This window comes from Camelus bactrianus, chromosome 3 (assembly GCF_048773025.1).
Source record: "Camelus bactrianus isolate YW-2024 breed Bactrian camel chromosome 3, ASM4877302v1, whole genome shotgun sequence".
Classification (NCBI taxonomy): domain Eukaryota; kingdom Metazoa; phylum Chordata; class Mammalia; order Artiodactyla; family Camelidae; genus Camelus; species Camelus bactrianus.
In genome coordinates, this window is record NC_133541.1 from 25153655 (window position 1) to 25166088 (window position 12434).

The window sequence follows — 12434 nt, forward strand, 5'->3', positions numbered from 1 at the left end:
TCCGGATCCTGATCCTCTCCGACAATTCTGTGTATTGAACATTTTGTCTCAAACGATGCACAAAAGCCGAAGGTGCCAAGCCTTGTCATGAAGGGGACTCTGGCCAAATGGGGAACTCTGTCCTCGTAATGTTCTTGCAGTTTTAAAAGCCTCTGCAGTCTGGGCCAATTCCCCTTTTCCAGACAATCTGCCTAAAATTAATAGCTATCGGTGGCTCCAATGGTTGCCAAATTTTGGGTGAATTATGTGTTCAACAAGACAGTCTCTTTCTTTCTTCCTTTCTTCCTTTCTTCCTTTCTTTCTTCCTTCCTTCCTTCCTTCCTTCCTTCCTTCGTTTCTTTCTTTCTTTCTTTCTTTTGCTTTTTGGGTTTTTGTTTTTGTTTTGGGGGGTAATTTATTTAATTTATTTGTTTAGAGGAGGTACTGGGGATTGAACCCAGGACCTTGTGTACGCTAAGCATGTGCTCCACCACTTGATCTCCTCCTCCTGAGACAGTTTATTTCTATCAAAGTCAAATGATAACACCCATCCCTCTCATTCTTTCTACAAACTGGATTATTCTAAGCATGAAACTTTTCCCCCTCCTGAACCTGGATTCTCTACATGCAAATGGAGATAATAAGATGCCCCTCCACTGACAGAAAACGTAATGAATGTGATTTCGCTTTAGAAAGCGAAATAAATCAATGTGAAAACATAGTTCGAATGCGAACAAACATTTTTCGAAGTTTGTGTTCACCTATTTATTGCCAGTATATTTAATTCCATGACCAACGAGACTGATTAATTCAGACAAAAGAATTTTAATACAGCAAAGTTGTCAGCTGGTGCCAAAATTCACTAGAGAAACAACAGATTAGAGTGAAAGGAGTCAGAAGGTTCATCACGCAACTGACATGTCTGTAGACAAGTCACTTAACTGTTAAAAATCTTAGTTTCTCTTTTTGTAAGTTGGTATAAATGAGACCCTACCTGCTCCCCAGACTGTCAAAAGGAGAAAATAAAAGATACACAGGAAAGTGATACGGAAATGAACACATCTTATAAATTAAACACATTGTTATTTTTATATTAGCTGCTTATACTTCTCTTTAGCTGGGGAGATGAGTCATGCATTGTCCTAAAAAACACGGAATGATCTGAACATGTCATTACTTTGCCACAAAGTCCTCTTTTGAGTTGTCAAATTATTTTTAACAGGTTCATATACTGTGCATTCGAAATTCAAGGGGGTGAGAAGTGATTTTGATGCTTCAAAGGATGTAATTAGCTCGAGAGATGGAAAAACAAATATCTAGCCAAATTCCTGAAGCCTGAAAACAGGGGCCAACATTTTGTCCTCATGTTTATCTCCTTCTCTATCGTCTAATCCTTTTAATGAGCCAAAATAAAACTTTTTAATACAAGCAAACACTGAATCCAAAAAGAAATCATTGATACAGTGAGCTATAGAACTGTTAAGAATTCTTTCTTAGATTTCCATTCCAATTGTGATTACTTGACAGGTTTAAATCAGTGTCTCAGTAGTGGCTTTCTGAATGAGATGTGAACTCACATCTTTTCAGTGTCCCTCATTATAGGATCATTAGTTTGTAACTGGAAGGGACATTAAAGAGGAGAGATGACCTATACCAGCTTCCTTGTTCTGTAGATAAAAAGTGGGCTCAGAGAGACAGACTGAATTCTCCCCTATCACTCAGCTGGCTGACCCAGGCCTCCTGATTTAGCTCCAGATTCTTTTCACTATATCTCACTACACTTGCTCTCCTTCCCTGGAGATTTTTTTTTTCTCTATTTAGGAGTTTTGGGAGAGGAAACAGGGAGACAAGGAGGTGAGGGCATGGACCAGACTGCCTCGCCTTTTTGCCACAGTAGACTATGTTTTCTACAAGCCCACTTTGAAATTTGCACTACAATACCAGCGCTAATTTCCATAAAGAATCAGGCATGGGTAAGAAATGGAACTCCTACCTCACTCCAGTTTCCAACAATCCACTGGGCAGGACTGTGGCCTGTGGAGAGTGGCTTGTAATTGGAAACATTCAGCAAAAACCCCTCAGCAATCAGACTTGTTGCATCTTCCTCAGTCAAAACTGCTCCAGAACTCTGTGTTAGATTCATGTTGCTTGAAAGTTCTGGGGGATGATGGTTTACTGACTTTTCTGAGGATGCTGGCTGGCGATCTCCTCCCAGAGGGTTAGCTGGCTTTTCAGTGACCATCCCCTCAGCTCTGGGTGCAGCACTTTTGAGAGTGGAGGGCCTTTGGGTGGCGAGCAGTCCTTCTGACACTGTGCTGAAGGGTGGCCACAAGGATGCCCCCCTAAGATAAGGCGTTGGCGGAGGTCCAAGTGGCATTTCTGTACTTCTTTCCACTGAAACATCATTTCCGGCTACTCTGATCTTGGTCCATGTCACAGAGTTGTTTTCATTTTTGTTCTCAGGTTGTTCACTGTCTTCCCCTGAGCCACTATGAATCTCCATTTCTGGTTCTTTGGTCAAGGGATTGTAAAATGGAGTCACCTGCCAAGTCACAGGGTTGCTGGAAGTTGATAAATCAGAATCACTCATTGTCATGGCTAAAAGGTCTCCCTCTGAGGTAGGGCCAGTGTCTGGATTGGAAACGTTCTCTTCATTTGGCTGGATACTCATAGACTGGGAAGTGACGATGGGCTGGGAAGTACTTCCAATGGAAATGACATCATAGGAGCCTGGTTCACTTTGAGTTGAACTATTCTGCCACTGTTTCCCATCCAGGTCGACTTCTTTGGAGGCTGTGGTAGGACCAGGGCTGCTGATTGCCAGAGTACTTGTGCTCATAGACCCAGGCACAGTGGGTGTGGTCAGCATCCCAGGACTGGGTGTGGTCAGCATCCTGGGAGTGGGTGTAGCTGGAGGGATGGGCTTGAAGGGGTCAGGTGTTGGTAGCTTTTTCCCATTGGAAATTGTGCCTTTGTTGGGTTTCAGAATTCTCCGGCTAGATGGGCACTGCTGGAGGCCACAGAGAGCTCGGCTATTGGGTTTCCTTGTCATGTCACAAGGCTCATCATGATTCTTGGCACATGTGACACTGCGAATCCTCACTCCACCACCACAGGAAACAGAACACTGGAAAAGAGAGATGTTGTTAGTCTAGGAAAGATGTGTTAGTTCTCATGCTAAGGTTTACAACAAATCAGGACAGGCACAATGGAAGCTGAACTGTGGCTAAAATTGTTTTCTATCTTCATATTTGATTTTTGTGCTCCTTTAGAGTCCCATGGAAATATGTATCTTCTGGAGACCAGCTGGGACTCTGGGCCAATCATCTACCCATAACAAACTGAAAATGCCAAAAATAACATAGTAAAACTGAAGACTGGGCTATGAATGCTGAATAGTGGATCCATGAAGAGTGCAGCGATTTAAACAGATCACCTAATTTTTTTTAAAGAGATAGTAGTATCTTTCCTAGGGTTTTGATGTTTCTAAATTAATATAAAATATTTATAGTCACTGGAATCTGTTAATTATGAGCCTTTCCTTATCCATTATGACTCACATAATCTCACCCAGACACCAGAGCTCCATTTTTTTGCCTGTGTCAGGTAGACTCAGGTTGAAAGCTCGAAAATCACTGTACTCACTCATGTACAGAGATCCAGGTCCTTTTCTGAAATTCAAAGGCAGGTAGTTAATCAAAGGTGGGGAAATACTCTTTCCAGGTAGCTGAGTTCTGTAGCACAGAGCTGATGGATACACAGGGCCACGGCAGGTGCCCCTCTCCAATGTTCCATCCACATTCTTCTGTAGGGCATACAAAGCGCAGGCAGCTAGATTGCCTTTGGTGGGGGGAGGATCCTAACAGGACAGTCCTCCCTCAGCATTCATGGTAAACTATTTATTTCAAGTCTCAGCAGCTGCAAACACATAGTTGCTACAGAACACTAAATGTCTAGATACATTGAGAAATCCATATTCTTACTAAATTGTTCCTTTTTAGCTTACGTTTCCAATGATACTTTAAGTTATCCATCAAACAACTGGCTCTTGAACATGGACCATCCAGGTCTGTACTGGCTGTTTCATATTTGTCTGTCTTATGTCTCTAACCTCAAAGCAGGTTTCTTGAAGATAGGGACCACACAATGCTTCCTAGATTTCAAAGGGCTTCCCAGCCATTATTCTGGGTAGTCCCCTGTGAGTGTCAGCCCTGTGAGGGGTATGGGGCTGTGAGATTTACAAGGCTGGAATTACTCTTCCTTCTTTCACAAGAGGGGAAACTGAGACCCAGAGACCCATTTGAAAGGCTGCAAGTCAGTGGCAGAGTAAGAATCAGATTTATTCCGTGCCTCCCACAAAACCTAACACAGCACAGTGGACCCGCGGTTTATCTGCTGAAATCACTTACTGACTTGACCAAACTCCTGATTTCTGAAAAGTTACCCAAGGCAAAAACTCTTTTCTTGTTCATAATAGAATTCTAGGATGGTTCTTAGGACACAGTGACCACTGACTACATATTTATTATGTGATTGTTTTACCTGGAACAAAATCAGGAATGGGAAAATTCTCCAATTTTTCCATTTTTTGGCTTAAATTTCTTGCCTTCTCAAGTCCTATTTTCAATTTCCTCTGTATAGGGAAATAATACTTTTGGAGAAGACTCCCCTTTTATTTTGTTCCAGTCAAGCACAGTCACTCACGGATCCGTGATGGTCTGTGAAACAAGTGCCTTTAAAAGCAGGAGACACTCGTAAGCACAGGAGGCTGTGCAGCTCAGGGAATATCCGACAGCAGATTTGAGGGCGACCAATGAAGCTGCGGGTTTAAGATGTCAACAAACACTCAACTCTCAGACTGAACTTCCAAGTTTTTTTTTTGATATACTAATAATAATTTTTGGTGGGAAGAGTGCTTCACAGACCAAGAAGTGCACACTCATTTCCAACCCACTGGAGACTACAAAACTAAAGGTCTCAGAGCCCACCGGGCAGGAAACGGTCTCTTCACTGCACCTTGGAGCCTGGAAAGGGCAGGCTGAGGATTCTTCTTTCCTGGCTTATCACAATATTTCTACTCTTCTTGTGCCTGAAGATACTTTATGCTCCAACCATTTTAGTCATCCTAAGTCACTTCTCCACTTACGTACTAATCCGAACCCCTTGGTTCTTCAAATCTCCACTCTGCAAAAACTGATCAGGCTAGCCAAATAATCCTCCATGTACGTCTGAACGCATCTCCACGCTGACTGCCTCAGGAAAGCTTGGTTTCGAGAGCTGATTCATCAGTGAGGACCCCGCCAACGCTGCCACCAACTGTTCTCAAGCAGCAGGTGTACCCCACTCCCTTTGGGATTTTCTTTCCAAAAAATGTCAGAGTGGACAGTTACATAGTAGGAAACCTTTTGATTTTCTTTTCTTTTTCTTCATTTCCTTTTCCTTGTTTATTTTGATTTGTCATGTCTCTAATACCCATAGACTTTACTGGACAACTTTACATTTTTTTTAATTGTAGCATAGTTGATTTACAATGTTAGTTTCAGATGTACAGCAAAGTGCTTCAGTTATACATATACATTTTTTTCTTTTCAGATTCCTTTCTATTATATGTTATTATAAGAAATTGAATACAGTTCCCTGTTTTCAAATGTATACAGTCAGTTCTTGTTATCTATTTTATATAGAGTAGTGTACATTTTTAGTAGTGTACATTAAAAAATTTTGTTTTAAGCATTTTAAAAAATCCAAAAGTATATGGGTGTGTGCCCTCCACCTCATATTGAATTATGATATAAAAGCTTTTATGAAACCTGTAAGAAATAGCTTAAAGCCTTCAACATGCCATTATAACCCCATTATTAACCCCACGCATGAGGCAGGAACTAAGCCTCAGCTTCCTCATCCAGAAATTGAAAGTAATGCTCACCTTTCAAGGCGCCTGTGAATGTTACATAAGACAACAGTCTTAACACACTGCATAATATATAGAAGACAATTGGGAACGGGAAGCTATTATTATCACTGTTATAATAATGATGCTGATAATAATAATAGTGATAATTACGAAGGGCATGGGTGTCCCCAACTTCTACCATCCTTGTGAAGCACAGAGTGATGCACAGACCTGTCTTGGGGGTTGCTGTGAGGTGAGCACCTGTCTGGGAGAAATAGTTGTAGGCACATGTCTAGAAGACACTGCAGAGACCCATAATAGCCGACTGGTTTACTGCTAGATTTTTTTTTTTCCAATTCAGACTTCCTAGGGCTAAGAGATGGGTAAAAGTCTTTATTTTTAATTTATAAATTACAAGTATTAAATAATATTATTCACGGTGAACTTGTTCAGCCTAAAAACAAACAAACAAAAAAGCAGGAGTAAATAATAGCTATCTAGGTGGTTGTTCAGTTAAAATACATTAGATTTTGACCTTTTAAAACAAAACATTATTCTAGAACAGGAATTCCAAAGTGGCAGACTTAAGGGCTCAATGTGGCCCGCTGACGTGTATTCTTTGGTCTGCTCAACCTTCAAACAAACAAGTAAACAAACAAAATATAAAAACTGGGGGGAGGGAAATAGCTCAGTGGTAGAGTGCACGCTTAGCATGCACGAGGTCCTGGGTTCAATCCCCAGTACTTCCATTAAAAAAATAAAGAAAGAAAAGAAAAATACAAAAACTGAATTAGTGTCAACACTTGAAAATGAGTAGATTTCCTACTAGGACTCCAGAGTTTTAGCTTCTCTTAAAAAAGCAGATGACCTGCAACTCTTGGCCCCACTCCTAAATGGCAAGTCAAAACTTCATAAATGGACCCCTGGGTCTGGGAGACTGTATATGTTTTCCACCGACCATCCGCATCCTTCTGCTTTCCTTACCCAGTAGACATGGAGCTTTTCCAATAATCAATGGCTGCCATTCCTCTGCACTAGGGCAGACTGTGCCCAGTGAGACAGTGTTAACTATCTACCGAGTATATCGGGCGTAGAAACCCAGTTGCCTTTTCTCGTAGTCACAGCAGAACAGGCGGTGCTGTTCTGTATTCAGCGCACGCTTCTTCCAGTACATCTTCCAACTGTGTTTATCTCTTTAGGAGCTGTCAAGCCCTTCCAGTGAGATAAATGCAAGACACGGCACCACACTTAGAACTCATCTCAATTGGTAGTTCCACGATTCTCAAAACCAATTTCTGCTATGATTATCTTACGCTCTTAGCTTATAATTTGGAGCTCTGTACCAGGCAAACAGCGTGTCAATCTGCTAATGTCCTCCCTGGGAGTTATCTTGCTGTCACATGCCATCACGCCTAGATTAAGGACTCCCGGGGGAGCCCACTGAGAACCAGGTCTAGGGCTAAATCAGTCAACCCCCCTGAGGCGCACTGTTGGGGAGACTGTGGGTGAGGGGAGCTGGCAATTGGCTCAGAGAGAGTTTACTTAAAAACACAGTTGGGGTTTATTAGAGAGTTTGGACTAAGGGCATGAGTAGAGAAACAGCTAATGCTTTGGGCATAAAAACACTTAATACATAGTCTTGGGAATTTATAAATGAATGATTGGATCTCATACTAAAGCCATTTTGAAAGTAAGCTACAAACCTTGGGTACCTGTTATGAGTTGAACTGTGTCCCCCTACCCCCAAAAAAGATATCAGAGTCCTTACCCCTGCTCATCCTCTTCCCTTGTACCTCAGAATGTCATCTTATTTGAAGATTGGGTCTTCCCAGAGGTAGTCAAGTTAAAATGAGGTTACTAGGTTGGGCCCTAATCCAATATGTCCATTGTCCTTATAAAAAGGGGAAATTTGGATACAGAGACACACGTAGAGATAAGGCCATGTGAAGATGAAAGCAGAGACCAACGTGTTGCATCTACAAGCCAAGAAACACCAAAGACTGTGAGCAAACCACCAGAGGGATAGGAGAAAAGCATGGAAGAGATTCTCCTTCACAGCCCTCAGAAGGAGCCAGCTCTGCTGACACCTTGACCTTGGACCTCTAGTTAAAGAGTGGTGAGACAATACATTTCATTAAGACACCCAGTTTGTGGTACTTTGTTATGGCAGCCCTAGCAAATGAGTACAGTACACTAGATAATTAAAAAAAAAAATCAGACATGATGAAGAGAATCAGCATGGCCCCCAACTGGTTTTCTGTGAGTAGCTGTTTCAGATAAAAAAAAAAAATGCTCAATTGTGTTCTCTAGGAAATCTGGCAAAGCACAGACTGCTGATGTCCTGGAAGGACTGAGGTGTTTGCTCTTGCAGAGGTCCCCAGACAAAAGAGCAGGTGGTCAAGGCTAAAGCAGCAGGTGTCTAGCCCCATAGGAGTGCCCTGGACCTTAACTGTAACCTGGGATTACTAAGGGTAAGTGAACCAGCAATGTCTCCTAGCCGTCCATGCTCTGTCTCCCTTCAGTTTGCAGGAACTCATGGGGGTCTTCGCACGAGTACTGTTTGCTTTGCTTTTCATTTAGCAACAGATAAGCCACTGGCACTTGCAGTGCCCTCTGTTTGAAGAGCCAGAAGAGCTTGTTTGTGAAAATCGACATTTAGTCTACCCGGTCACTTGTGCAAGGCAACACTCATGTGAACAGCTTTGCACAGAAAGGACTGATGAAAGATCTTTGCAGACCCTGGGCATGCCGGCTTTTGGAGGTTCCACCCCATGGCCCATCAAATAGACTAAATCTCTAGGCGCATGTGAAATGTAATTTCCTTTCTGTAAAAACAATTTGAAAAGCGTTTTATTCTTCTGCTTTTGAAAATATTTGGCGATGGCAGCTCATTTAATTTATGAGTGGCTCTGACTTCTCCGCAATCATTATGCATAGTTTGGAATTTCAGCAAAGTGAGAAAATTGTTTCTAAACATAATACATTTTCCATGAATACTGAGAGCTGTCATATTGTTACCTTTTGCAGACGTTTGAGATGTTTCATGCCAGTGTTCAGAGTAAAAGCTCTGTTGCTTGCATTCAAAATCTGGTTCTATGGCTTAGAGGCTGTGTGACCTTGGACAAGTTTCTATATACCTCTGTGCCTCAGTTTCTTCACCAGTAAAAAGGGACTAAGAAGACTATTGTGAGATATTGTGCTAATACCCGTAAAAGTGTTTGATATACATACTAAATGCTTGATAATTATTTGCTTTTAATATGTAATTAAAGACTGATTTCTGATTTTGCAGTGTCATTTTTCTATTGGAGCAACACATTAGTTTTTGGGTTTTCTTTTTTTTTTTTGATTTTGCAGGTTTCAAACATTTTTGTAGGCCCTTAAAAAGCTTGCAGGCTCTAAGCCCTGGGCTTATAATACTCCATGAATAAAATGGTCCTGAGCTCCGGGAGGGAGTTAGATGAAAATGCAGGGGCCACAGATCAATTTCATCAGGGCAACTGGGTGCCATGGACTGTACAAGGCTTGCAAAATCAGTAGCATGTTATCTTGCCCAATAATAAAGTTACTCTTTAGTGAACACTTCTTATTTTCTAGGCACTATGCCAAGGGCTCACACAGATTATCATCGAACCTTATAATAACTCTGTCTTTTTAAATGAGAAAAGGCCAAGAGAGGTTTAACATTAGCTCAGTTAGGGCTTGCCAGGGCTAAAATGTCTAGAAAAATTACTAAATCTATTCATCTAACTGCTGGGAGAAAGAGGGGAATTCATGAACTAAAATCAACCTCATAGAGTGGGATTTTGGGGTCATATGGTAAGTCTATTCCTAGACTTTTGAGGAATCTCCATACTGTTTTCCACAGTGGCTGGGCATATATTTAGAAGGAACCTTACTTCAAAAAGACACCTGCACCCCAGTGTTCATAGCAGCACTATTTACAATAGCCAAGACATGGAAACAGCCTAAATGTCCATCAACAGATGACTGGATAAAGAAGGTGTGGCATATTTATATGATGGAATACTATTCAGCCACAAAAACCGAAAACATAACGCCATTTGCAGCAACATAGATGGAACTGGAGAATGTCATTCTAAGTGAAGTAAGCCAGAAAGAGAAAGAAAAATACCATATGAGATCGCTCATATGTGGAATCTAAAAAAAAAGAAAACAGAAAGATAAATGAACATAAATACAAAACAGAAACAGACTCATAGACATAGAATACAAACTTGTGTTTGCCAGGGGGGAGGGGGGTGGGAAGGGAAAGACTGGGAATTTGAAATTTGCAGATACTGAGAGGTATATATAAAATAGGTAAACAAGATTATACTGTATAGCACAGGGAAATACATACAAGATCTTGTGGTAGCTCACGGTGATAAAGAATGCAACAATGAACATATGTATGTTCATGTATAACTGAAAAATTGCGCTCTACACTGGAAATTGACACAACATTGTAAACTGACTATAACTCAAAATAAAATAAAATACAATACAATACAATAAAATAAAATAAAATAAAATCAACCTCATAGAGTTATTTAAAAGGTTAACTGAGACATTGATCTATAGTGTGGAAAGCACTCAACAAATGATGGATGACATTCTTCCTGTTTCTATCTATTCACTTTACTAACAAACGATTATATGTGTAGCTCTTGTGATGTGCCAGGCACTGTTCTTCTAAGAACTTCAGGAATATTAGCTCATTTAATCCTCATAACTTCCCTAGAGTCTAAGTACTGCTGTTATCCCCATTTTAGAGGTGGAGGAAACAAGTCACAGGAAACTCAAAGTAATCACAGAGGGATTGAATTCACACATCAGATCAGTGGCAGAGCCAGGATTTGAACCCAGGGGGTCATGCTCTCTTTCACTAGACTGGATGCCTCTCACAAGGCAGGTCGCTGAAGTGGTCTATCTATGGGGGCCACAGAAACTTTGATAATTGTCTTTGTTTACAACAGAGGCCCCCTCTACCCTCCAAGCCCAGAAAGTAGGTTGGGCAAAACCAGGATAAGATTCTTGGTGAAACTTGAGATTGGGAGTAGGAGTCAGGTGTCCACAGCACGAACTTAGAGGGGAAGGGGATGGTCACAGTGGGGCAGGAAGGCTGGCCCTGGGGGCAGCCTCTGGCTGTCACTAGCAAGGGAGAGACCTCCTTCTTCTGACTCCTGCTTGGGCAGGGATGAGCAGTCCAGCCTGGCACAGATAAGCCACTCTCCCCTCACTCCTTGGGTCGGCAGAGTTGATTGGCAGAGAAGGGCAGCTCATGCATTTGCCTATTCTCCTTCTTCCCACCTTGCACAGCCCAGGGAAGACCATTCTACAGGAGTCCAGGAGCCTCATAGTTCTGGGGTCTTCTGACCCAGTTACATTATAGCTTTAGACTCACCCAGGGTGACCCAAATGGCCCAGTGCAGACCAAAGGATCAGGTATTGCTGAAACACTGCTTTTCATCAAAATCCAGACCAGAAATACTCTGTGTAGCAAGAATCACTATATCATCTCTTTAAAAAGTATCCTGGCACAGTTCGCAGAACGTCAAAGACATGCGTCATGTTCCAGCAAAGCTCATTAAGGGCTCATGCAGACACAAGCAAGACAGCAGAGGGATGAAAGGAAGCCCTATTCGATGAACATTTTAATGCTGATTTAACTAAGAGCACCTCTCTTGACAGTATCTCCTGAATGAAGGCAGTGGCTCCGTCTCTCTGTCTGGCTCTGTCAAACGGAAGCTAGAAACTGGATTCCACGTCTGCTGTCAGTACACTACACGGTGGCTCTGTTTGAAACAACAGACTCTCGAGTACCAACTTTTTGGTCCTTTGTTCCCCAGTTAAGGCACATCATTTCGCTCCTCATAAACATAAACACAATAAAAAGAGTGCCTTAGCCAAACATGTAACTGCAGTCCTTTGAAAAAGCACGACGATTATGGCAATTAGTAAATTCTACATGACAGGAATTATTAACTGCTTTGGATGCAGCCAACACATTTCTGGTAAACAGATTTAATGGACCAGTCGCCATACCCCATTCAGCCTTATTTTGACAACACTGTAATTTATGACAATCCAGGTTGGCGGTAGACTAATAGGTCAGGCCAGCCACAGGCCATGAGTGTGCCTTCCCAGGAGCAGGGGGATATTCTGGCCTATTACTGATGTGTGCACATATCAGTAACACACCTGCATTCGTCTGTAGGTGTGTTTTCTTTACATGTATACCTTTGACTTTTCTGGTTTTGGTCCTAGCTCTCCCATTTGATGGGAATTTCTTACAATATAGGGACCATACTTTTCACTTTCTCTCAGATGCTCCAGAGAGTATTCTGTACAGAATTAGAAGCTTAAATAAACCTAAACCGTGACTACGAGCTAATGAAATCATTTTGGAAATAAGGTTATCAAAGTGTCTGTATTCAAATGAGTGTTTTCTGCTTTCAAATAGTTATCTTCAGAGATGGTAACTTTGCTTATACACATTTTTGAATTCTTTTTTAGATAATACTTTCAGAGAACCTTTGTAAGCTATGAGAAGCAGTAG

At 41.6% G+C, this 12434-nt stretch overlaps 1 protein-coding gene across 3 annotated transcripts in view; it reads right to left on the reverse strand.

The window, feature by feature from the left end:
* Positions 1-12434, reverse strand: part of ADAMTS12 (ADAM metallopeptidase with thrombospondin type 1 motif 12) — a 287771-nt gene that overhangs the window by 31395 nt on the left and 243942 nt on the right. For all 3 annotated transcript variants that reach the window (XM_045517090.2, XM_010955560.3, XM_074356860.1), the window contains one exon: positions 1973-3106. In XM_045517090.2, coding sequence (XP_045373046.2) covers positions 1973-3106 — 1134 coding nt within the window. The remainder of the gene's footprint in view (positions 1-1972; positions 3107-12434) is intronic.